At 37.9% G+C, this 25,728-nt stretch overlaps 3 protein-coding genes across 5 annotated transcripts; 1 reads left to right on the top strand and 2 right to left on the bottom strand.

Annotated features, from left to right (window-relative positions):
• Positions 1 to 11,445: 11,445 nt before the first annotated feature.
• LOC131151363 (dihydrolipoyl dehydrogenase 2, chloroplastic-like) lies at positions 11,446 to 21,151 on the bottom strand. Of its 2 annotated transcripts, none has more exons than XM_058102607.1 (7): positions 20,956 to 21,127; positions 20,469 to 20,531; positions 20,301 to 20,375; positions 20,125 to 20,203; positions 19,921 to 20,021; positions 16,181 to 16,294; positions 11,446 to 12,103 (listed from the first exon to the last, which is right to left on the bottom strand). In XM_058102607.1, the coding sequence occupies exons 3-7, from the start codon at positions 20,328 to 20,330 to the stop codon at positions 11,765 to 11,767; spliced, it is 663 nt and encodes a 220-aa protein (XP_057958590.1). In that variant the 5' UTR covers positions 20,331 to 20,375; positions 20,469 to 20,531; positions 20,956 to 21,127; the 3' UTR covers positions 11,446 to 11,764. The 2 variants fall into 2 exon arrangements, with proteins under 2 accessions (XP_057958590.1, XP_057958591.1); XM_058102608.1 differs by lacking the exon at positions 11,446 to 12,103 and adding an exon at positions 15,835 to 16,078 and having other exon boundaries at positions 20,956 to 21,151.
• On the top strand, positions 12,222 to 13,200 carry LOC131151364 (large ribosomal subunit protein eL29z). Of its 2 annotated transcripts, none has more exons than XM_058102609.1 (3): positions 12,222 to 12,357; positions 12,527 to 12,630; positions 12,874 to 13,200. In XM_058102609.1, the coding sequence occupies exons 2-3, from the start codon at positions 12,529 to 12,531 to the stop codon at positions 12,955 to 12,957; spliced, it is 186 nt and encodes a 61-aa protein (XP_057958592.1). In that variant the 5' UTR covers positions 12,222 to 12,357; positions 12,527 to 12,528; the 3' UTR covers positions 12,958 to 13,200. The 2 variants fall into 2 exon arrangements, with proteins under 2 accessions (XP_057958592.1, XP_057958593.1); XM_058102610.1 differs by lacking the exon at positions 12,222 to 12,357 and adding an exon at positions 12,366 to 12,401.
• Positions 21,152 to 22,038: 887 nt separating the features above from the next.
• LOC131151362 (pentatricopeptide repeat-containing protein At2g22070-like) lies at positions 22,039 to 24,572 on the bottom strand. The gene has a single exon (XM_058102606.1). It carries the CDS (start codon positions 24,446 to 24,448, stop codon positions 22,361 to 22,363), a length of 2,088 nt encoding a protein of 695 aa, XP_057958589.1. The 5' UTR covers positions 24,449 to 24,572; the 3' UTR covers positions 22,039 to 22,360.
• Positions 24,573 to 25,728: the final 1,156 nt, after the last annotated feature.

Below are 25,728 nucleotides of genomic sequence, written 5' to 3' on the forward strand. Positions count from 1 at the left end.
AATGAGATTATGACACAGGTTTTCATGATGGGAAAACCGGCGTACGGGCCGAGATATATATATATATATATATATGTGATTTGCCAGCATACGGGCCGTACTATGTGGATGAGATTTGCCAGCGTATGGGCTGAGCTATGTGATTTGCCGGCGTGCGGGCCGAACTATGTGATTTGCCAGCGTACGGGCTGAACTATGATAAAATATGTAATACCGACGTACGGGCTGATGATTAATTTTATGATACACGTATATATAGATGCAAATGATATGATTGCTGTGAAAATGAATGATATGAGATATCTATGTATCACGGTTTTAGTATATGTACATGATATCAGAACCTGGTTGGCTTGGTTTAGGCTAGCACTTGCACGGTACCGTTGCTATGTGTCCATGGTCCTCGTGATCATGATATCTGTGTTAACGCCGCTGTACGGAGTGGTGTGAGATTGGATGGTCGATGTGGTTTTTTCAAAAAGTGTGCTGTTATCGCCCCTGGTGTACGAACCAGTCTGAGTAGACCCATCGAACCTACAGACTAGGCTATTGACTTGGTAGTGGTCGACCAACCATTGTCAGGTCCCGCCTTCGAGCCATACAACCCAGTCATGTGGGGGAAAAACAAGACAATAGCCAGCTAACCTACCAGGATTGTTTTATGTTATTATTATTATGATATGAGATGAGAAGTGTTTATGAAAATGCAGTATGTTCTGCCATGCTTTGATATACATATGTTTTCTCAAATTTGATATACAATACTAAATATGATATGTATGGTATATGTAGAACATGGAATACTCATGTTGCCACACACTGGTATTAGTTTATTTCCCTTACTGAGAGGTGTCTCACCCCTAAATCTTATTAACTTTTCAGGAGCCCCTGATAAGAGAGTGGGGAAAGCCCCGCTGATCTAGAGTGGTTTATCTGCCCTTTTTGAAGGGTAAGTTTTTGGTAGGGATAGTATGGTTTTGTTGGAATTGTCCCTAGATTTCATTTTTTTGGGATGTATATATGGTAGTACAGTGATTGTAGTAACTTTGGTACATTGTGATGTATGATATGATGGTATGAATATGATTGTACATTTTCTGCTGCGTAGGCTTCTGCTGTATGTTCTGATGTATCCCTGGCACCCACTAGTCCAGGTGGATTGTGACCTGCTGAGCTAGAATATGAGATGTGTAGTATTGATTTTATGATGATATTATTATAAAAATAAAAATAAAAATAAAAATAATAATAATAATAATAATAATAATAATAATAATAATGTGGAAAAATGAGCAGGTCGTGACAGTTTGGTATCAGAGCCTAGGTTGCTAGGTTCTGTAGACTTTAGAGTGCAGCAGAAACAATACCAGAGTATAGGAAATAATTTGAGGTTTTGTTCTACAGTCTAGAAACAGGACTTCCATGGTAGTTTTTGTGTTTTTCCTGGGGTGACGATTTCGGGAAAACCATAGTAAGCTATTGTCGGGTTATGTTCCTAGAATGTAGGACTGAGGATTAGAAATGAGTTGGAAATGTTGAAATAAGTGGTGAGGATAGGTGGGTAAAATATAAGGATAGGATTTCTGAGTTGCGTCTATTGTTTCAGGATGGATCCGGAAGGAAATAGTGCCTATGCTAGTAGCAGTGATGGAGCAGGACCATCAGGTGTAGCTGGGACAGACTCTGACGCGGTATTGCATAGCGTGGCTCAGCAGGTTATGGCTAAGATCGCCAGAAGCTCAAAGGAGCAGAGTGGTCCATCTGCAGGCCATGGGTGCACTATAGAGAAGTTTACGAAGATGAATCCTCCAGCGTTCTCAGGTGGAGTTGATCCTGTAGTCGCTGAGAATTGGATGCGGGAGACAGAGAAAATCTTGGCTGTATAACAGTGTACTGAGGAACAGAGGGTCCTCTTTGCCACCTATAGACTGACAGGAGAGGCTGAAAGGTGGTGGACTGTGGTGAGACTATTGGAGCAGCAGAGGGTGACTCCGATAGCTATGACATGGGACCGGTTTAAAGATCTGTTCTTTGACAGACATTTTCCAGCTACTGTAAGGGAGGCTAGGGTAGAAGAGTTCCTGAGTCTGAAGTAGGGACAACTATCCGTCCAGCAGTATGTAGCATGTTTTATCGAGCTCTCTTATTTTGCCCCATATATTGTTCCTGACAAAGCGAGGAAAGCCAGGCAGTTTGAGAGAGGCTTGAGGCGGAGTATATTCAAGCAGGTGGTGGTGCTGCGGATCCAGGACTTTGCTAAGTTAGTTGACAAGGCAGCCTTGGCAGAGGTTGGTGAGCGTCTTGATGCAGAGGAGCAGGGACGGAGGAAAAGATCTGCATCTATCGGCTACCAGCAAGGTCATAGACCGGGCCAGTGGAGGAGAGGTAACCATTGCAGAGGACGGAGACAGGAGACGGGAGAATGCGAGGTGCAGTCAGGGCAGAGTCCTCTAGTCTGTCAGACTTGTGGTAGGAGGCACTGGGGGGAGTGTTGAGCTGGTGGTGTGGTGTGCTATCCCTGTGGTAGATCGGGGCATTTGGTGCAAGACTGTCCTACCCCACCAGATGCAGTTCCGGAGTACTATCGCTGCGGTAAACCAGGGCATATGGTACAAAATTGTCCTACCCCACCAGATGCAGTTTTAGCTCCTAGACCATATCGGGGAGGTTATCAGGCACCACGTGGGGACCTACAGAAGAATACGGCTCCAGCTAGGGTGTTTACTCTAACACCGGGTGAGGCTGAGACATCAGGTGACATGGTGATAGGTATGGTCATTATGTTTTCTTTTAAAGTTATTACTTTGTTTGATTCTAGAGCTACACACTCGTTCGTGTCATTTGGGTGTGTTAAATTAAGTGGGGCTAAAACACGATCATTAGATATTGAATTGTTGGTATCTACACCGATGGGGTCGGTCGTGAGGTGTACTAGGGTGCTCCGAGGTTGTCCAATTGATATTCAAGGAAAGACTTTGTCTACCAACCTGATAGTGCTAGACATGCACGGGTTTGATGTTATATTTGGTATGGATTGGCTAGCAGCTAATTTTGCTAGCATAGATTGCCGGGCACGAGAAGTGATATTCAGATCTCCGGGGAAAGCAGAATTCAAGTTCGTAGGGTCACGAGTGCAATCCCCGCCTCAACTAATTTCAGCTATGCAGGCCAGGAGACTACTACTGAGTGGGTGTCCGGGGTTTGTGGCTATGGTGAAAAAGATGTTAGAAAATGAATCAAAACTTGCTAGCACGCCCATAGTAAAGGAGTATATAGATGTCTTTCCAGACGAGTTACCAGGTTTACCACCTGATCGAAAGGTAGATTTTTCCATAGATCTACTTCTAGGTACAGCCCCTATTTCCAAAGTACCTTATCGAATGGCGCCAGTAGAGTTGGCAGAATTGAAGAATCAGTTGTAAGATTTGCTTGATAAGGGCTTCATACGACCCAGTGTATCTCCGTAGGGAGCTTCAGTTTTATTTGTGAAGAACAAAGACGGGACTATGAGGATGTGTATAGACTACAGGGAAATTAATAAAGTAACAATCAAGAGCAAGTATCCTTTACCTCGTATCGACGATTTTTTTAACTAGCTCCAGGGTACACGGGTGTATTCGAAGATTGACCTCAGGTCCGGCTACCATCAGGTAAAGGTGAAAGTGGAAGACGTCTCGAAGACGGCCTTCAGGACCTAGTAAGGGCATTACGAGTTTCTCGTTATGCTGTTTGAATTGACGAATGCTCCTGCGGTATTTATGAACTTGATGAACAGAGTCTTCCACCAGTACCAAGACCAGTTTGTTGTTGTTTTTATTGATGATGTACTGGTCTATTCGAGGAGATATGAGGAGCATAAGACGCACCTGAGGCAAGTTTTGCAGACACTTCGTGAAAAGAAGTTGTACGCCAAGTTTAGTAAATGTGAATTTTGGCTTGAGAAGGTCGTGTTCTTGGGGCATGTTATATCTGGAGACGGTATTTCTATGGATCCTAGTAAGATTGAGGTGGTAGTGAACTGGGCTAGACCAAGGAACGTCCAGGAGATCAGGAGTTTCTTGGGGCTAGCTGGATATTACCGTCGTTTCGTTGAGGGATTCTCAGCTTTGTCAGGACCCTTGACACGACTAACGAGGAAGAATGTTAGATTTGAGTGGGACGATAGCTATGAGCAGAGTTTTCAAAAGCTGAAGCAGAGGTTAGTCACAGCACCAGTTTTGGTTATCCCATTTGGGGGTGAGGGGTATGTCATTTATAGTGATGCGTCCTTGAAAGGACTTGGCTGTGTATTGATGCAACATGGCAAGGTAGTTGCATATGCATCCAGGTAGTTGAAAGAATATGAAAAGAACTACCCTACCCATGATCTTGAGTTGGCTGCAGTAGTACACGCATTGAAAATTTGGAGACATTACCTGTATGGCGAGCAGTGTGAGATTTTCTCCGACCACAAGAGCTTAAAGTATTTCTTCACACAAAAGGAACTGAATATGAGACAAAGAAGGTGGTTGGAGCTGATTAAGGATTTTGATTGTACCATTAGTTTTCACCTAGGGAAAGCGAACGTGGTAGCTGATGCGCTAAGCAGGAAATCCAGGGAGTCAGTGTTGGCAGCTATGAAGATCCAGCATCCGATCATGATGGATCTGGAGAGACTCGGCATAGAGTTAGTAGAGAGTGATCTCCCAGTATGTATTGCCAGCCTAATGGTACAGCCTACTCTGTAAGAAAGAATTAAAGCCGTTCAAAAGGAAGACCTGGAATTGGCAGAGGTGATAGACAAGGTACAGATGGGTCAAGGGGAGGATTTCAGTATAGCAAATGACGGAGCCTTGCGATTCCGTTCCAGATTATGCGTTCCTACCAATACTGAGATCAGGAAGACTATTTTAAAGGAAGCTCACAGATCTTTGTATAAAGTTCATTGTTGGTAATACGAAGATGTACAGGGATCTGCGAGAGTCGTACTAGTGGAGTGGTATGAAAAGAGAGATAGTCGAGTATGTAGCCCAATATTTGATGTGCCAGCAGGTAAAAGCTGAGCACCAGAGGCCGACAGGGCAATTGCAGCCGTTATTTATCCCGGAGTGGAAGTGGGATCATATATCTATGGATTTCGTGTTAGGATTGCCGACGACGTTACATGGTCAGATTGCTATCCGGGTAATTGTTGAACGTTTGGCAAAGATCGCTCACTTTATTCCTATCAAGATCAGCTACTCTTTTAGCCGTTTAGCAGAGATTTATATTCAGGAGATAGTTCGTTCTCATGGGGTGCTTGTATCGATTGTATCGGATCAAGACCCACAATTCACGTCACGATTTTGGAGGAGCTTGCAGGAGGCTCTGGGGTCTCAGTTATCGTTTAGCATGACATTCCATCCTCAATCAGACGGGTAGACTGAGAGGACGAAACAGATACTAGAGGATATGCTCTGTGCATGTGTACTAGACTTTGGGGGTAGTTAGACTCAATTTATGCCACTGGTGGAGTTTGCGTATAATAACAGTTACCATTCTAGCATTGGCATGGCACCATTTGAGGCACTATATGGTAAAAGATGCCGTTCTCCTTTATTTTGGGATGAAGTGGGTGAGCAGCGAGTAGTAGGGCCAGAGCTTGTGCAGCAGGCGTGTGATAAAGTTCGGCTTATCAGGGACAGGATTAGTGCAGCTCAGAGCCGACAGAAAAGTTACGCTGATAATGGCAGCAAAAATCTGGAATTCGATGTGGGTAACTATGTGTTTCTGAAGATAGCTTTGATGAAAGGGGTTATGCGATTTGGGAAGAAGGGTAAACTTAGTCCTAGGTTTATCGGTTCATTTGAGATTCTAGATAAAGTGGGACCGGTAGCCTACAGGCTAGCTTTGCCACCTGTGTTATCCAGGATCCACGATGTATTCCATGTTGCTATGTTAAGGAAGTACGTCCCAAATCCTTCTTATATCATCAGTTATGATGAATTTGAGCTTAGTGATTCACTGGGGTATGAGGAGTTACCTGTACAGATTTTGGATAGGAAAGTACAAGAGCTACGTAATAAGAAGATTCCTCAGGTAAAAGTTTTGTGGAGGAAACATGCGGTAGAAGAAGCTTCTTGGGAATCTGAGGAGCAAATGAGACAAGGGTATCTGCATCTATTTCAAGAAAGTTGATGGGATAAAAAGCAAGTAGATAGATATTTTCTTTTGTAGGTACATGTAACGATTAATTAGTGTAGTATTTTAGTTTTGGGAGAATGGTTTTCTTATGTATATGTAATCTCTCAAGACTCAAATTGTAACCATGGTATTCCTCCGCCATAAGTGAGGGTAGGTAATAAAATGAGTAGACCCTTTTTCCTTATTAAGGGATGACGAGTTACGAGAATAGTAAATTTCGAGGACGAATTTTTATAAGGAGGGGAGGATGTAACGACCCGAATAAAAATGGTCTTTAAACAATAAAAGAAAAGGGAAATGGAAGTTGGGAAAGAAGGGAAGCTTCCAAGCTTCGTCGACGAACACAGGGTTTCATCGACGAAGGCTTAAGAGAATTCGTCGATGAACACAGGGCTTCGTCGATGAGAAAATACCGAGAGGGGTTCTGAGGTAGCCAGAATTTCATCGACGAATACAGGGTCTCATTGACGAAATTTGTAAAGGACTCGTCGACAAAGAACGAGCTCGTCGACGAAATCCCCTGTTTTATATATACAAAAATCCGAGTTTAAGCTTCTTTAAGAAGCTAACTCTTCTCTCTCTCTCTCTCTCTCTCTCTCTTTCATCATTTTTGGGTCAGATATACGTCGGATCGACAATCCGAAGTCACCACGACGCTCCTGGCGGAGTTCTCTCCAAATCTGCTGAAGCGGATCGTGGGAGAAAGCTAATTGGAAATCATCCCAGAGTTAAGGTAAGGCTTTTTAAGCCATATTTGGTTTTGCACTAGTTATTAGAAATGTTGTGCGCATGAAAATACTGAAATTTAATACTAATGGTTTTTAGTTTCAGAGTATTGGTTAGAGAATCCCTCAGGTGTTAGACTTGAATACGTTTGGGTAAAAACTTTCTACTCAATATTAGGTTTTTGACAGTTGAGGAAAGTATTATATGCTTAGAAATACTGAACTTTAATACTAAGAATTTTCATTTTTAGGGTGTTGAGTTAGGAACCCTGCGGGTGCAGGGAAGATTTTCTTAGTGGCTTTACAGGAATCAGGTAAGGGGATGAACTAAGTTAGTTTGTTTTGAGAAAATGCATGTATATATATTTAGCATCTGATTTGCGAAAAATGTATATATATATATATATATATATATGTTTTATATTTGCAAAATATTGTGAAAATGATTGTATGATCAAATATGTGAAAATCTATTTGTGTGGCATAAGTATAAAATGTTGTGAAAAACTGTTTTCTGGGAATGAGATTATGACACGGATTTTCATGATAGGAAAACCGGCGTACGGGCTTAGATATTTATATATATATATATATATATGTGTGTGTGTGTGTGTGTGTGTGTGTGTGTGTGTGTGATTTGCCGGTGTACGGGCCGTGCTATATGGATGAGATTTGCCAGCGTATGAGTTGAGCTATGTGATTTGCCGGCGTACGGGCCGAGCTATGTGATTTGCCAACGTACGGGCTATGCTATATGATTTGCCGGCATACAGGTCGAGCTATGATAAAATGTGTAATACCGACGTACGGGCCGATGATTTTTATGATACACGTATATATAGATGCAAATGATATGATTGATGTGAAAATGAATGATATGAGATATCTATGTATCACGGTTTTAGTATATGTATATGATATCAAAACCTGGTTGGCTTGGTTTAGGCTAGCACTTGCACGGTACCGTTACTATGTGTCCATGGTCCTCGTGATCATGATATCTGTGTTAACGCCGCTGTACGGAGTGGTGTGAGATTGGATGGTCGATGTGGTTATTTCAAGAAGCGTGCTGTTATCGCCCCTGGTGTACGGACCAGTCTGGGTAGACCAATCGGAGCTACAGACTAGACTATTGACTTGGTAGTGGTCGGTCAACCATTGTCAGGTGCCGCCTTCGGGCCACACAACCCAGTCATGTGGGGGTAATACATGACTGCCAGCTAACCTATCAGGATTATTTTATGTTATTATTATTATGATATGAGATGAGAAGCGTTTATGAAAATGCAGTATGTTCTGTCATACTTTGATATACATATGTTTTCCCAAATTTGATATACAATACTAAATATGATATGTATGGTATATGTAGAACACGGAATACTCATGTTGCCACACACTGGTATTAGTTTATTTCCCTTATTGAGAGGTGTCTCACCCTAAATCTTATTAACTTTTCAGGAGCCCCTGATAAGAGAGCCGGAAAAGCCCTGCTGATCTAGAGTGGTTTATCTGCCCTTTTTGAAGGGTAAGTTTTTGATAGGGATAGTATAGTTTTGTGGGAATTGTCCCTAGATTTCATTTTTTTTTTTATGTATATATGGTAGTACAGTGATTGTAGTAACTCTGGTACATTGTGATGTATGATATGATGGTATGAATATGATTGTACATTTTCTGCTGCGTAGGCTTCTGTTGTATGTTCTGATGTATCCTTGGTACCCACTGGTCCAGGTGGATTGTGACCTGCTGAGCTGAAATATGAGATGTGTAGTATTGATTTTATGATGATATTATTATAAAAAAATAAATAATAATAATAATAATAATAATAATAATAATAATGTGGAAAAATGAGCAGGTCGTGACAACTGGTATATTCAAATTAAATTGACTCAATGTAACCAGATATTCAAACTCTCAAATAAATTTGATTTACATATGCTTAAAAATATATTTAGATTCACATCATTTGCAAAAGGGTAAAAAATAAAAAGACAGTCTTTCTCATGGGCAACGTCCCATTCCATTAGATCGGGCCACATCTAGGTCGACTTGCAAGGCTATTTTCGTCATTACAGATTCCATTGAAACTTGAACTAGGGTTCCTTGCAAAAAGAAGCCTCTCTATTCGCACTATCACTCCCAATGAATCACAAACCCTAGCGGAGTCGTAGAAAATGAGTTTTTTCCCGAATTAACTTTTTTTAAAAAAATATATATTAAATAATACCCCTTTCTATGAAGTATTTCTCAGAATGACTCTGACGTAATCTCGTTACTCCAAGTAGTGAGATGTAAACAAATGTCGTTACTCCGAGTAACGAGATTTGCCACATGTTGACCTTAAGCAAATCTCGCTAATTGGAATAGCGAGATTTGGTTGTCACGCGTCTTTGCAATAATGGGCCTAGCATTTAAATCTCGCTACTCGGAGTAGCGACATTTGCCACGTGTTGACCTTAAGCAAATCTCGCTACTTAGAGTAGCGAGATTTGATTGCCACACGCCTTTACGAAAATGGGCCTGACATTTAAATCTCACTACTCCAAGTAGCGAGATTTTCTGTGCACCAGGTTTTCACTATTAATTAAATTGTTTTATGAATTAGGTGAGTGAAGAATCAATTATTACTTTAAATTTTCACTTATAATAATTTACAGTTTGTAATTTAGTTAAAAATATTTTTTTATCAAAAATTAATATAACACTCATACACTATAAATATACACTAATTATATTTAATTAAATAGGGAAATCTTTATATATTTGATTAAGTAGGAAATATTTAAATATTAACATGTTCCATTTGTTGCCACTATCTCTGGCATAAAAAGAGCCACTGATCCATCAATTTATCATACTGTTCCTTTTGATGGAGTTAGGATATTAATTTTCGCATTTCTGGCATTTCGTATTTTGTGTTTGTTCCTCTATTATCCTCTCTCTCTTTCTCTGTTTCTGTTCCACCATTTTCCCTATAAATTCTAAGGTCATTTTTATTTTACTAATATGGGTGTTTCGATTTTCTTCTGTTAAGGGTTAATTGTTTTTTTTTAAATTACTGAGAAAATTGGAATGATGAAGAGTAGAGAATAAAATGTTGATCATGAGTCTTTGTGTGTATATATGCACATATTTATGCCTGATATTTGTATATGCACTACTAAGCCCTAAATGGCATTCCATCAAATGAAAAGGCTAGCCTTGTGGAAGACTAGCTGGTCTATTTCAAGCAACATTTTAAGGTGTGGGAGTAGTAGCTGCACTACTAGTAACGTAATATTAAACATTTTGGACCATGCTTTTAAGGCTTGTTTCATTCAAGTTCCTAGGTACTTTGGACAGGTAGAGGCCTATGTCGTTGGAAAAGACAATATTGTCTCTGGAAATTTAGATGGTAAACATATGTTTGTTGGTTTGTATATAGGATGTTTCTCAACACAGTAAAGAGACTTAGAATCATGAAGACATCGGAAGCTAATGGACTTGGTACCTAAGATTATTAATTATGAAGACATCGAAGTTTGGAAATGCCTAGATGATACGAAATTATATGTTAACTAATTTACTTAACACAATTATAAAAATCAAGAAAATGTCAAACGAATAGAGGAAAAACACTTTAATAGCTATAAACAAAAATAAAGAATATATTTACAATTGTAATAATTACTTTGCAATTACGTTTATGACTCATGGAATGGAACTGCGGTAAAAGATAGTGGAACTAGCATTAAGGTTAGAAGCTAAGGTTTCAAAAAATCAATTTAGTTTTATACTTAGGAGCTCTATTACAAAAGTAATATATCATCTAAGAAGATTGAGCATATAAAAATTCAATTCACCAGTTTCGTACACATTCAACCTATCAAAATACTAAAAAAATTTCGACAGAGTCCTCTTAAAAGATTGAGCATATCCATCCACACACCTGTGCAAAGAAAACATTTTTCAAATACAATTGATATCAGTATGTTCACAACGTTACATTCACAAGTTTCGTATATATTCAACCTATCAAAATACTATTATAATTTCGGCAAAGTTCTGTTACAAATTGAGCATATCCATCCACGCACCTGTGCAGAAGCAAACATTCTTCAAATACAATTAATACCAGTATGTTCACAACGTTACATTCACAAGTTTTGTATACATTCAACCTATCAAAATATTATAATAATTTCGGCAGAGTCCTGTTTACAAATTGAGCATATCCATCAACGCACCTGTGTAAAGAAAACATTCTTCAAATACAATTGATACCAGTATGTTCACAACGTTACATTCATAAGTTTCGTATACATTCAACCTATCAAAATACTATAATAATTTCGGCAGAATTCTGTTTACAAATTGAGCATATCCATCTACGCACCTGTGCAAAGAAAACATGCTCCAAATACAATTGATACCAGTATGTTCACAGCGTTACATTCACAAGTTTCGTATACATTCAACCTATCAAAATACTATAATAATTTCGGCAAAGTCCTGTTTACAAATTGAGCATATCCATCCACGCACCTGTGCAAAAAAAACATTCTTCAAATGAACAAATTAACATGTTTGTCACTTTACATATGGGTCCTCTATACATTCAAAATTAAGAATAAATACATTTGTACAAATGAAGTAATGAACAAATACATAATGTACAAATGAAGTAATGAATAAATACATTATGTACAAATGAAGTAATGAACAAATACATTATGTACAAATGAAGTTATGAACATATATATGATGTACAAATGAACATATACATGATGTACAAATGAAAGAATGAACATATACATGTTGTACAAGTGAAATAATACAACGATCATCGCCTACTCGGTGCCACAGGGAGGTCGTCTCCGGTGTCGGGGTGGCTACCGTCTGCATCTGCCCTCGCCTAGCTGCTCGTCAACATCTGGCGTTCGGTCACGTCGATGTGCTGCATGTCCGTCGTCTCCACCCATAAGTACTGGATAATCTATCTCCACGTAAAGTGAACGGGGAGTTATGTTGTATGAAGTCTCTGGACAAGTCTGAGGTGGCAACGTGGGTGTGTCCACCTCCTCCGCATCGAAAGGGTCGTCTAGTAGGTATGACATCGATGGAGTGGCGGCAGAGTTAGATCGATAATCCGCCAGTCTACTGAAGGGGCCCGCAATATCGGCGGCTGTCGATGGGGCATACGGTGCGGACGATCCGAATACGTACTCCGCCTGTACAACATTATATTCTCATTCTAAAAATTTTTTAAAAAAAAATTGTGAAACTTTCTAGGTAGCTAAACATCCCATTTTTAAAAAATAAAATAAAATATTTAGGTAATTAGGCCCATGAAAATCACAAGTTAATGACATGTCGAGCTTGTAAGAGTAGCTAGGAGAGGATTGACAATATGAGTTTTACTCCCAACAAATCACAAACCCTAGCGGAGCCGTAGAAAAGGGTCTCATCTTCTCCTTGCCTTCAGGTTCGTTGTTCACTGAACATCATCTTCATCACTAAGTGATCGCTGTATTGCACTTCAATTTCAACAATCGATTGTTTTCTCGCTTCTCTTCTCGTGCTTCATTTCTGGGAAGGAGTGTTCTCGATTTGAATCTATTCTCTTTAATTTTGTCTGTTTTTTCGATTGCCAGAGATGGCGAAGTCGAAGAACCACACAGCCCACAATCAGTCGTACAAAGCTCACAAAAACGGCATCAAGAAGCCCAGGAAGCACCGCCACACCTCAACCAAAGGGGTACTTAATTTTCCCCTGGGAAAACAAAAATGAAATATTTTTACGATTTGCTCTCTTTTAAACAGCATTTCTGCTTTGATTTACTTCATGGTTTTTGTTTTTGTTTTTTCTTTTTGGGTTTCTTGATAATAGTTTTTTTTTTTTTTTTGGTTTGGAATTATATTTTTTCTTCTTGGATTGGTTTATGTGTATGTTTATTTGAGTTGTTGTACCTAAATATAATTTTTTGTTTGTGCTGGGTAGATGGATCCAAAGTTCCTGAGGAACCAGAGGTACGCGAGGAAACATAACAAGAAGAGCGGTGAGTCCGCTACCGAGGAAGAATAGACTGTAGACCTTCCAAAGATTTATCTGCTTCATGTTGGAAGGTGTAGTGATTTGACGTTGCACTTTCACATATCCGTGGCCACAGACATCAGCTTTTGGATGCATTGCACTTCCATGTAGGGGCAGTGCCCTTGAGCTGTTTGCTCTATTGTTTCTGTTTTTTGTTTGAAGATTTTAATTTCTGAAGTCTTAACTATTACTATTGAGCAGTTGATTAAAATGAAATGTTATTAATCTTTTAAATTGTTGTTGCAAGTGTTCAGATCTGGGAATGGTGTGTGAATACGGATAGTTTTTGGCCACTAAGCTATATTTTAAGCAGTGATTTTGAAATGAAAGGGATAGTACTCACCAATGTGTTTGAAATTTGTGTTAAATTGTGGATTATACTATTATAGTTGCTGCTCTGATGTGTACAAGACTTCGGAAAAAGGTAGCGTTGTTACCCTTTTCTTATTTTGATATGTTGTTAAATAACAAAAGTTACTAGGAGAGATAGTTACATTAATTCCAATGTTCCCTTAAAATTTGAGGTTTGATAATGGAAAGAGGAAATGAGGAGTCTTTTCAGTACGCTGCTCTTTCAAAAAAATACAAAATGATCAAACCTCTCATTCCTGCCCTTTTCCTTCCCCTCCTTCCAAATATACTGTTATAAGTTTATTTCTAGTTTTGCTCAAGCCTTGCTTAGGCGATAAATGAATGGAGTGGGATGAGGGATAATCAGGATTCAAAAGCTCCCTCTCAGGCAGCCGAAAAAAACCAGCATTGGCCAGCTTAATACAGGCATAGGAGCACATGCAGTCTCGTTGATATCTCATTGCCGAGTTCCCAAACTTTTTTTGGGAATATTGCCTGATTTCAAGGAGTGTTGGACAAAAGTTTTGGTTGCTTTTATTGTTGTTGATTTCATGTAGTTGAACTGATCTTTTAACTTACAATTGTTTTTATATACTTTGTAATGTGTCCTGGTTCTCAGTGAAATTCTATGATTATTTCGTTTATAATATTGCCTCCTGGGGATTGCTTGGTTAACCTGGCTTTTAAGTTTAATGTGCTGGATATGTTTTTTGGGATGGTTTGAGCTTGGTGCATCATTCTGTAGCTGGAGCAAATGGGTGAGAAGCAACATTTGTGGATCCAGCTGGTAGTTGTTGGCCTATTTGGAAGTGCATATTGCTGAAGAGCTGTCAGTTAATTTGATTGCTTAGTTTTGCATATCATTTACATGGTGGCCTGATGATTTGAGGGGTAGTTGTTTTGCAAGTTTTGGATGGTTGCTATATACAATTTCATGAATGCATTTCCTTGATCTCAAGTTACCAACCCCCATCTTCATGCAGCTTAGTGTTACAATGATAAATATCCCAGAAGGCTTAGCTATCTATTTCTATTTCACAACAGCCTGTTTCGTGTGGGGGAGAACACATCCATCTTATGTTTACATCAGATTAAATAGAAGTTTAGGCAAAACTTCTATATTTTTTGTCCTTTTTATAGTTGAGAATGGGTGTAAGAGCTTCCAGTATTAGGGCTAGGATTTCAATTGCATCTTTTGGCCATGAATTTTTGAAGTCAGGTATTTGGGAGGATGTTGTTTCGTGGATGACCTGGTCTGGGTTTCATACAGTTCTTGCCTGATCCATACCTTGATGAATGTGGGAAGAGGGGTGAGGGCTAGGATTTCATTTGCATCTTCATCCAAGAAGCATGAATTTTTTAAGCCATGTATTCAAGAAGATGGAGTTTTGTTGATAACATGGTGTGGATGTCTTGTAGGATCCATACTCTGATCAACTACTCTGCAGAAGGGATCGTTTTGTTTTGGCATTCAGATTGATTTTTAGACGTTTCTTCAGCATTTTGTGGCAGATGCCTTCAGGGTAGAATGTCATTGACAATCTTTAGAAACTTAACTCATGACATGACTTCAATTTGTGAATGCAGTTTTGCTTCAATTCTATCAAAATTTGGTAGTTCCAGTAGTTCAGCTTGCGAGTTAAACTTTGCCCCGCCAAACATGCATAGGTCAAATAAACAGTATTCCTGGAGTAATGGATTTTCAGTTTATCAGGGGTAGTATGGATCCGTCGAAGTAGGGGAGAAAATTACTGGTTTGAAATATGCTACCAATAAATTTTTCTCTTACTATAGTGTGGAGATTTATCAACATCAAGTTTTTAAAAAGAACCAAATTATTATTGTTAATTATGGATGATACAAAAAAAGAAAATTATGAAAAACCTTTCCCTCTTTTTGGTTTGTGATTCTCTCTTATCATTGCAATTCATCCCTATATTCCCAACAATGGAGGCATGCTATACCCATGAACACTAACGGTTTAAACCCCAGATTTGAGTGAAGCTTGTGTGTTTTCCCCTGGATGAAATAATTACCTTCTTGGGGAGTGAAAAATAAAAGGTTAACTGATTGCTGGTGTTGATCGAGGTGGAGGATATGAGACAAATTATTGCCAACGTTTACCTGTCAAATTATCATTATTTAATACTATTATAGAGAATTTTTTTGTAAGGAACTTCTATGGGTATGAGATCAACAATGTAAGCAATTTTAATGAGGGGTGAAAGACTTGCACAGAAAATAGGACATTTTTTTTGGGGGTGCTATATGGAATTATAAAATAGAAGTTAATAAAGAAAATCACTCTAAACTTGTCACTTGTCAGCAAGAGAACTCCGGCTGTCAGAGGGATGTGTCATATCCAACATTGAGTAAGTATTTGAGTTGAACTCGATTTGGCTAAATAATCAGTTGTATAATTATTCTCCACCAATTCTATAGATATGATCCATCATCCATCTAGTAACTCAACTTAATGGTATCAAACTAAGATCATGTTAAATAACAAAAGTGCAAAGGTCAAGCCTATTTAGTATCATTATATATATATATTAAGAAAATTGATCATATCAATGAAAAGAGTGAGACACATGATGTTTCTAATGTATTACTCAAATGAAGGGTCATATAAGTTCCATCAGTGTCGGAGAACGCATCCTTACTTGCATTTGCATGCATTTTGCTTGGTGTCCAGCATTATACCAAAGAGGAAAATGGGTTTTCTATGAACTATTGGAAATACAACCATGATTGTCGGCGTCTGTATAACGTATCATATAACATTTGAAAAACAGAATCCATCAGTACTATACCATAGTTCCTGCACACAATGAGCATTAAAAGAGGAGCTCAGGGATATAACCTTAGCGAGTCCCTCTCCTTCATTCTCTGCTAGGGCCTTTGTATTAGCCTTAAAACTTGTTTTGGCAATACTTACTTCAAATCCCTCCTTTTCCGCTTTCTCCCTTGCTTGAGGCTGCAAATGTTTAATATTCAGTCAGAAGTTCTTAAGACAATCCACTAACAAAAGCTCCCATTCACAACACAAAAAATAATACAAGAATAAAGGAAAAAAAGTGTGCAATATTCATAGGCATCAAACCCTGCGGTACAATTGTACAAAATCAAAACAAACAAACAAACAAACAAAACCAAGCCTTAAGTCCCACTAGATGGGGTCGGCTACATGAATCCTCTTCCGCCTTGATGCGATCATGGGCAATTTCTTTCGACAAATTCAAGGCTATTAAATCCTTACAATTGTCCAAAATCACATTCTTTTAAGTGATTCCTATGCAGCTATCTACAAAAGAGACTAGTGTTTAGGAGCATGCAATTTGGGTCTCGGATTTGGATTTGTATGGATTTGAAGAAACTCAATACAACATTACACTACATTTTGTCCAAATTCACACAAATCCAAATTAAAGCCCTGAAATCCATGCTCCCAAACGCAGAGTGGGAGTATTAGAGGTTTGTAGAGTAGCAACTTCAAAAAATTATCCTACGCATGAATGAGGACTGTCTTCTACAAATTATCCTTGTACTTCATAGGAGATACTGAGCATCCATCTAGTGATGGCATGCCATGATCTGTACATGCAAGAAATGAGAGGGAGAGAGGGAGAAGGGGAAGGACAGAGCTGATAATTCCAAATATACATGCAATTCCCAATACCCATTTGGCGTTAGATATCTTTCTTGCGGCTCTTAGAAGTTATTCTTTCCCAAAACTGCTTTCCACCAGCAAGTGTTTGGGAGTTGGTGTATTCCCTACTGGGAATTGGCTGGGGTTAACTTGAAGTCAGTAAGAGGAATGCATTCTCACCAAGGTTTTTTGCAAGGAAAACAATGGGAAAGCTTGGACTTTCACATGTGTTGTGATTTCTGGCTTCACATGGAAAAAGAAATCAATGATTTTTTAAGGAACTTTCATTCCAGGCCTTAAAAAAAAAGATGGGTCAAAACTCCTCGTTTTTGCAAAAAGAGTAATGTATATCTAGGGTTTTAGATTTTGTAATTTTATTGATAGTTTACACTGCAATAAGTGGGGGTATTGACGTACACACTGAGCTTGTATTTTGCACTTCAAAGATGCCTCGTTCAGCGTATTTCATTGAATGATATGCTTTCCATTGCCATTTTTTCAGAAGGGCAAAAAGGGAGTGCATGGCTATGGGAATAGATGGTAAAATTGGGGCACTTGTGCATACTGTGTTTGAGATGCAATTACACAAAGGAAAGGAAATTTTCACCACAAATGCAAGAATTGAATTTTAGCCCTCAATTCTACAGACATACACAACTGCGGGCTAACTGTCAATATTGTTATTCAATTGAAATGTGAATTTTAAACATATTCACAACACCTGAAAGAATTCACGGGCAATGAGGCAACTGCTATCTTGGGCCAGCACCGAAAAGTGAGAAGTGCCACCAGTAATTTGTATGTCATTATTGAATGCAACATCTTTGGTTGTGGAAGAACCCTCCCTCATCACAATATTTAAAGTGGTGCATTTTCAATCTGGATAACAATTGTTTGGTGTCGGGTTTTGAAAAAAAAATTGAGAAATCTGATCTTATTTCTTGCTTTTGCATGGAAAAGCACAAGATCTGGCTAGAAAGAGGGTGGGAGAAGTGACATTTAGAGTCTTGGCAGAAGGATCGTAGAAATTTGTTCCCTAAGTCTAACATTCATCAGTTTCACTGTGTGCAGCATCGCCGGCATGCAACATAAAGTTTTTGGAGTCATTGTTGCCACAGGGAATTTGCAGGAAGACATTACAGAGAGCACTGACAATAGTTCATAGAGAGAGAGAGGGAAAAGAAAGAGAATGAAAAACAAAACTTCCCTCTTTTTCCCTAGTTTGTTCACTATTTTTTTCAAATAACTGATGCTATGACTAGTTACATAACCGGTTCAGTTCGGCTTTGGCCTAGACAAATGACCAAACCGAACATGCCGAAACCAAAACTGAATTGTAAACCAATGATTCAAAAAGTAACAACAGCTGGGGTGTTGTGATTCAGTTAGGTTAAATATCAGTTTTTATAACCTTAAATTTTTGAACTATCAATGAAGGTAATGGATGATGATTTTAATCATTTTAAACCATTAATAAGATAATATGGGTAATTAATTAAGACATTAATTATTGTTAGTGGCTCCGCTTAAGAATCTAGCTTGTTCTATTGAGGTCCATGGGAAGAGAAAGGCAGGATTAATATTTACAGAAAGGGGAAAGCTCTTCCTTTCTCCGACTCAATCAATGTGAAACAAGTGCAAGGTCAGCACTGCCAACAGGAAGTGGAGTAGTATCATGGATTCATGGGGCAGGCTTGCGGGTAGGCAGCACGCAGCAGCAAGCACTGCTGCACAAGAGCTGGGCACTGGGCAGTGGGTACCTCCCCTTGTCCCACATCAACAAAATGGAAGGTTAGGGAGCCTCTCAGCCTCTATAGAAACCCCACCTATGTTTGTCTTAGTGACATTACCGCATTTTTCAAAGAAAATAAAATTAATAAAATTTCATTTTTTTAGAATAATTCAACCCATAGGCAAAGAGATATTAACAAATTATGATTAAATAAATGTATGAATATAAAATATAAAATAACATTTATTTTTGGGCTTTTTGGTTTACTTTTTCGGCCTTTTGTAAAATCAAAAGCAAACCTAAAAATCAATTTTGAAATAATAAAAAACTGAACTCAGAAACCAAAACTGAAAGGGCGAATCCAAATTTTAAACAGTTCAGTTTAGGCGTGACTTTCAATTTTCCAGTAATTTCTGTACGCCGCTAGCTATGATCATGTGAAAACAAAAAAAAAAAGGGACTGGGAAAGAAAAAATAAATAAATAAACAAATAAACCAAAAGGGGAGGAATACCAACGATTGATAAAGTTTTTTAAATTGCAACTTTTTTTTTTTTTTTTAAATTTTGGGAAAGTTGCAAGATACCCAATGGGTTTAGATACTATTTATCATCACTGCTCGAGTAATTTTTAGAATTCTTTAGAATATTGATTGATTTATTTGAATAAAAAATTCAACAACTTATAGCCAAGGTTACCAGCAAAGGAATTACACATTAATTTGATAAAAGAAAAAAAAAACATTTCTAACAAGTTAATTTAATAATGATAACAATAATTTAGGTTCTCTGGTTGTTTGTGTAACAGGGAAAAAAAATATAAATAATAAACTCTGACAAATCCTCTTCTTTGTTCCTTGTTAGTTTCATAATTTTTTTTTCTACCAACTGCAGTCCGAAGTAGCATTCCCACAAAGTGACCAAATTAAGTTTGTCAAAACATACCATGATCTAAAATACCATACCAACGAAGCATAATCCCCCAGCACCAACTACCAAATTAAGTAGTGCACCCTGTCCCCGTATTCGTACCTTGACCCAAAGTCCCAAACATTCCGCATTCCAGGTAACTATGGTGGTGATCATATTAATGATGGCTACAATGGAATGGACTAATAGATGAATAATGCTTTGTCGAGAAGAATCTTTCTAAACTCATAATATTTTTCCCAAATGAAATAAATCAAGAGAATAACAGTTTGTATCTAGAAGACCTATATTTACCTCTGTCAACCCAACCATACTGATTTCAGGATGAGTGAAACATGCTGCTGGGATGCTCAAATGATTAAGCACATGATCTTTTCCGCTGACTTGTTCAACAACTACGCCAACAAACGCACACCAAAAAAAAAAAGAGTAGGTTGTAGCTCAGGGAGTGAAATCTAAAGAAGCAACACAGATACAACGAGTGAGCTAGTGACTCACCTGAAATTCGTTGCGCACTTGCTGCATGAGCTAGCATCATTTTACCATTTGCATCACCAATGCAATACAAGTGAGGAACCTAATAAGAACAATTCCATATTAGCAACAACAGGCTACAGCAAAAGAAAAGTACTATAAATAAATAAATAAATGTGCTCCAAAAATTTTGGACCGACCAATTTGCCATTTGCATCAATTACTCGCATGCGGTCGTCAACAGGAACGAAACCACGTTGCGTTACTACATTGATCTACAAAAAAATCAATGCCATATATACAGTAATTCTTATTTTCATTAATTAGTTGCATATGAATCAAATACATAAATTTTCTAGACAACATACATTCTCCAAGCCAAGACCTTTTGTAAACGGAGCCCTTCCAGTTGTAATTAATGCTGCATCCACCTAGGGAAAATACAAAGTTGAAAATTAAAACTTCCATGAAATGACTAAAAGGTTAAAAGGTATATGCACAAAAATAAAAATAAAAGTAAAAGTAAAATAAAATAAAGCAAAAATTAAAGAAAAGGTTAAGATCTCAGATTGGGGATTTCAAGAAAGAGTCATCTATACTACTGTAAGGAACAACAGCTTCACAAGGACAGAGGTCTGTTCAAAAACGTACTTCTCACAAGCCAAAGGCAGAAACCTTCAAGAAAGTTTCAGGGATTTCCCACAAGGATTACTAACTACATTCATGGATTGAAATACAATCCAAAGAATTATATATATATATATATTCACACAAATATAAATCTAAAATCTGAATTCCATATTCACACAGTGTCAAAATATTTTAAGTAATAATTTGTAGAACAGTAGAACATACCAAGGATGCAGGAAACCAAAATCAACAGTATAGCCTTGTTGTAAGCTGCTGAAACCTTGAATCAGCAGTGAGTGGCCTTTCGCAAGCTGAATTAGCAAGCCTTAACCCTATGTTGAAGTGGCCTTGGATTTGGATGAGATGTAATTGAACTTTGTTCAAATTCGTCCACATCTAAATCTATGATCCAAAATCCATACTTCCAAACGCAGCGTAAGTAAATTTAATCAGCTATGCTAAGATCAGGCCATGATATAATTGAACTGTGAAAATATCCAGGAATGTGCAACCTGGATGGATACAATTTGAAATCATACTCAATATTTACCATCAGTGTGCAAAACAGAAGACAATCAAGAGGAAAAAAAGCATGCATATTAATTACACATGCAACTATGCAAGAACAAAATAAAAATTTTTAAGAAAAAAAATACATGGGACGTAAGAAGGTGAACATATAATGCCTTAAGCAGTTACTGCTGAACATCACCGGCAGCATTGTTATTATTATTGAAAATAATACTAGTAATACCCATTGCAAACCCTGTGTAAATTGATATTTTCAAAATCATAGAAAAGACAAACTTCAGTGATTGCCTCACCAAAGAGATATTAATGAAATAACAAGACAGAGGACAAAATATGCTATGTGGACAAACAGCCAACAAGAGTATGACATAAAATACAACTCCCAAACATCCGTGACCTTAACAACCTGAAGAGCCTAGGATGCTGTTATTAGCTGATATGCTGCTTTGTGGTGCAACACCCCAAAATCTCAAGCAAAATAAATAAAACAAAACAAATTCAATATAACCCATCCAAATTTATAAAATAAAAAAAAATAAAAAATTGAGATGATCATTACATGATCTTCATCTCCACCCACCAAGGACCCCATTTGTAAAATATTACATAAAACAAATAGGAATTTCTTGGCATCCCCCCCACCCCAAAAATCCTAGGTACTGTACATCGTAAAAAAGCAGTCAAAAGTATGCAAGAAATCAAATTGTACACGTAGCCTTATTTACCATTCATCTTTACCAGTTACCTGGGAACTTTCAGAGAGCATATTGGTTTCTTTCCCAATCTCATCAGCTTTCCAAGAAAAGAAAGATCCCACTGCTCTTCTATCATTTCCCCTTACTGTAGCAGTATGCATCTTCAGTTCTATTATGCCTCAACCTCTAAAAATGGACTCTGCAAAAACCAGTTCATCTCAATGCAGTAACTCATGCCTTTGCTCAGCCATGTGCCTTAGCAGAGTCCAAAAATTAGTTCCCTTCCAACATTTATCAGGGGAAATGACACTTGCAGTAGTCCAAACTCCTCCCTGTTTCTGTGTGTTTGGTTTGTTAGTATCTCAAAAGCTATCAAGCGCAACCACTCTCTACAGGTCTTCTTGCTACCAATTGTCCTTGCAGGAGCACTCCCCCCCTACAAAATGATGAAATCTGTTTGAATCTCTCAAGATGATAGGCCGTTCAACAATTTTACTTACAAACTTCATAAAAGTGTGACAGTCCCCACAAACACGGATGTTCTTTATAATCCTAATGGGCATTCTTCCATCAGGCTTCTTGATCAACCCAAATGCAAGGGCAAGTTTCTCACTGTGGTAGCAGATGGATTCGAACTTCTCATCCTCCCCCACATCATGAAGAACCAAGTTTGTATCAGGAGTAAAGCCAGCTTTCTGCAGTTCTTTTATCAATCTTTCCAATTCTCCATAAATTATTTCTGTTTCAGGATGGGTTCGATCTCCTGCTACAAACTTATGGACCTTGTTATCAATCTCAATCCAGCTGTAGGCAGCAAATTTCTTAACTTTCTTACTCTTCATGAGAGACCTCATAGATGCTACATCTTTCCATCTTCCACAAGCAGCATATATGTTGGAGAGCATAATATAAGGTCCAGCATTGAATGGATCCGTTTCAAAGAGATGTTTTGCCGCCATCTCCCCATGTTCAATGTCGCCATTTATTGCAGAGACAGACAAAAGGGTGGACCAAATTAGGCAATTCGGTTTATGAGGCATACTTTTAATGAGATCTATTGCCTTGTTTGGGGATCCTGCACGGCCAAGAAGATTGATCATACATGCAAAATGATCCAAAGTAGGCGTCATTCCATGCTGTTTGCTGATTGAGTCAAAATATGCCTGCCCATGGTCGATCAAACAACCATGGACGCAAGCAGACAAAATGCCCACAAAGGTAATATTATCAGGTTTCAAATCTTCTTGCAACATCTGTTCATAAAGGGCCAGTGCCTCTAGATCCTGTCCATTTTGTGCATAGCCCACAATCATGGAGTTCCAAGAAATCACATTCCGAATTGTCATCATTTTGAACACAACCCAAGCATCTATGGTTTCTCCACATTTGGAATACATATCAATAAGGGCACTAGAGACAAGCAAATCACCATCAACACCCACAAGAATGGATTTTCCATGAATTACCTGACCATGATACAAAGAAGCTAATTTGGCACAAGAACTGACAGCAGCTGAGATGGTAAAAGTGTCAGGTCTAATATCTTCCAATTGCACATCTCGAAACAACCTCAAAGCATCCTCTTCTTTTCCATTTTGTGCATATCCCACAATCATTGTCGTCCAACAAACAATATCTTTCTCCCTAATTTCATCAAAAAAATTTCTTGCTCTATGTAAACACCCACTCTGAAAGAAAGCACCAAGAACATTTGAAACAGTAACCTGGTCAGGCTTGAACCCCGACAATTGCATGTCATGAAACAAATCAATACATTTGTTGGGCTGTCCATTTTTCAAATAACCAGATATCATTGAATTCCAAGAGACCACATTCTTACAAACTGTGCGATCAAACAACCACCGAGCTTGATCAATCTCTCCACACTTGGCATACAGATCAGTCAAAGCATTCCAAACAAAAACATTCTCCTCCAAATTACCCACCGCAATCCTTCCATGAATTTGTTTCCCAAGCTTCAGATCCAACAACTGTGAACAGGCATGCAACGCAATCACGTGGGTATACTCTGTGGCCTCAAACCCATCTCTCTGCATTCTAACAAAAAACTCCAAAGCTTTCCTCGAAGACCCATTTCCGGAAAAACCAGCAATCACTGTATTATATGAAACCGAATCACGAATAGGCATTTGATCAAATAATGCCCGCAAATCCTCAATAGAACCCAACTTCGAGTATGCGGATAGCATTGCATTCCAAGAGAAAATGTCTCTTTTGGGCATTTTATCGAACAGGTTTTGAGCATGAGATAGTTCCCCAGATTTGGCATAGAGGTGGAGAAGACGGTTGTGGAGGAACGTGTTGGTGGGTTGAAAGGAGTTAAGCTCCATATGAGATTGCAGTCTCTTTGCTTGATCAACATCGTTCATTCGAACACATTCAAGAACGAGATGAGTGTATGTTTCGTAGCCTGCACATCCTCGAGAGTACAAGACGTCTATGGCTTTGCAAAGCTGGCGCTTGCCTTTCATCTTCTCCTGAATTTGAATGTTTGTTTTCTGTTATTTACATCTCAAATGGCGCTATCTAAAACTAGCCGTGTGGCTCCCTATTTTTATTTTAATTTTTATAAAGAAAAAACTATGAAGAAAATCAGAAAAAGTTGAAAGATAGTTTGAAGTTAATAGGGTATTTTGCGCATTTTTAAAAAGTAGGTTATTTTATGTTACTTGGGTTGGTATTGGATTTGAATAAAATATAATATAAAATTATATTAAAATTCATCCAAATCTGCCCAGAATTAGATTTAAGGTTCGAAACTCATGCGACCAAATATAACAGTACGTAGTAAATATAGAAAAATTGAGTAGAATTTTATTTTCAATTTGAATAATAATTGTAGGGAAAATAATTAGAGTTGAATATGGAGAATTTATAAGTAGTTTATGGAGTGTAAATTTTTTAGTTTGAAGAAATATTTGTAGAAAAAAGAAAGAGGAGTTGAAAGGAATTTTTAATTTCATTACAAAAGTAGTTATTAGTAATGACAAGAGTATTTTAGGTATTTAAAAATTAAACTAAGTTTGGAGAATACTTTCTAAACAATGTTTGATAAAATGAAATAAAATAAGTTGATATGCAATAAAATGAAAAGATATATGACAATTGATAAATATGCAAAAATATAAATACCACTTCCATTCCATATTCACATATCAAACATCTCATTAATTCTTGTAACCTTTGAAGCTCAAAACCTATTCAAGACCATTTCCCAAGTCCAAGCCCAAAACCCATTCTATGACTACCAGCTTCAATGTTCACAATTCCAAACCCAAACCCTGCCTAAGCCCAAAACCAATTGTAGGCCTCTAAAAATCATAGCACAAAATCATCTCCCCCCTCTGCCTCACCTCTCCTCCAATTGTGGGTCATTGCCTAGTTCACCCCCTGCACAAGTATAAACAAACTTACACAGGTCCCCTCCATTTCACCTGTCCATGGTCCATTTTGCTTGGGTAGTTCATTTCCTCTGTTGATTTTTCTTTCAATTGAGGTTCATTTCACATCCTTATCCTGTGTTTGGAATTTATGAATTTTTATAAAATGTAACTGAAAATCATATTAAATATTGTCCAAATTTACAATTCAAATACAAGTCATGAAATTCATACTCTCAAAAAAAAAAAAATAACATTTCTTTACCTTCCAAGTAAACAAAATTTTCAATAAATTCGTAAAAGGATACACTTCTTGTGCCAAATCCCTAAATAACGCGTGTTATATTTGTAAAACCAATGTAAGTATATAA

Source organism: Malania oleifera, chromosome 3 (assembly GCF_029873635.1).
Source record: "Malania oleifera isolate guangnan ecotype guangnan chromosome 3, ASM2987363v1, whole genome shotgun sequence".
Lineage (NCBI taxonomy): Eukaryota > Viridiplantae > Streptophyta > Magnoliopsida > Santalales > Ximeniaceae > Malania > Malania oleifera.

Excerpts from the sequence above, each read along its gene's own strand:
- LOC131151364 (XM_058102609.1), top strand. The coding sequence starts at position 12,529 with ATGGCGAAGTCGAAGAACCACACAGCCCACAATCAGTCGTACAAAGCT. Across the intron at positions 12,631-12,873 it reads GCCACACCTCAACCAAAGGG|ATGGATCCAAAGTTCCTGAG; the intron begins GTACTTAATTTT and ends TGTGCTGGGTAG.
- LOC131151363 (XM_058102607.1), bottom strand. The coding sequence starts at position 20,330 with ATGCGAGTAATTGATGCAAATGGCAAATTG. Across the intron at positions 20,022-20,124 it reads AAGTGCGCAACGAATTTCAG|TTGTTGAACAAGTCAGCGGA; the intron begins GTGAGTCACTAG and ends TTGTTGGCGTAG. Across the intron at positions 16,295-19,920 it reads GTATGGTTGGGTTGACAGAG|CCTCAAGCAAGGGAGAAAGC; the intron begins GTAAATATAGGT and ends AAACATTTGCAG.
- LOC131151362 (XM_058102606.1), bottom strand. The coding sequence starts at position 24,448 with ATGAAAGGCAAGCGCCAGCTTTGCAAAGCCATAGACGTCTTGTACTCT.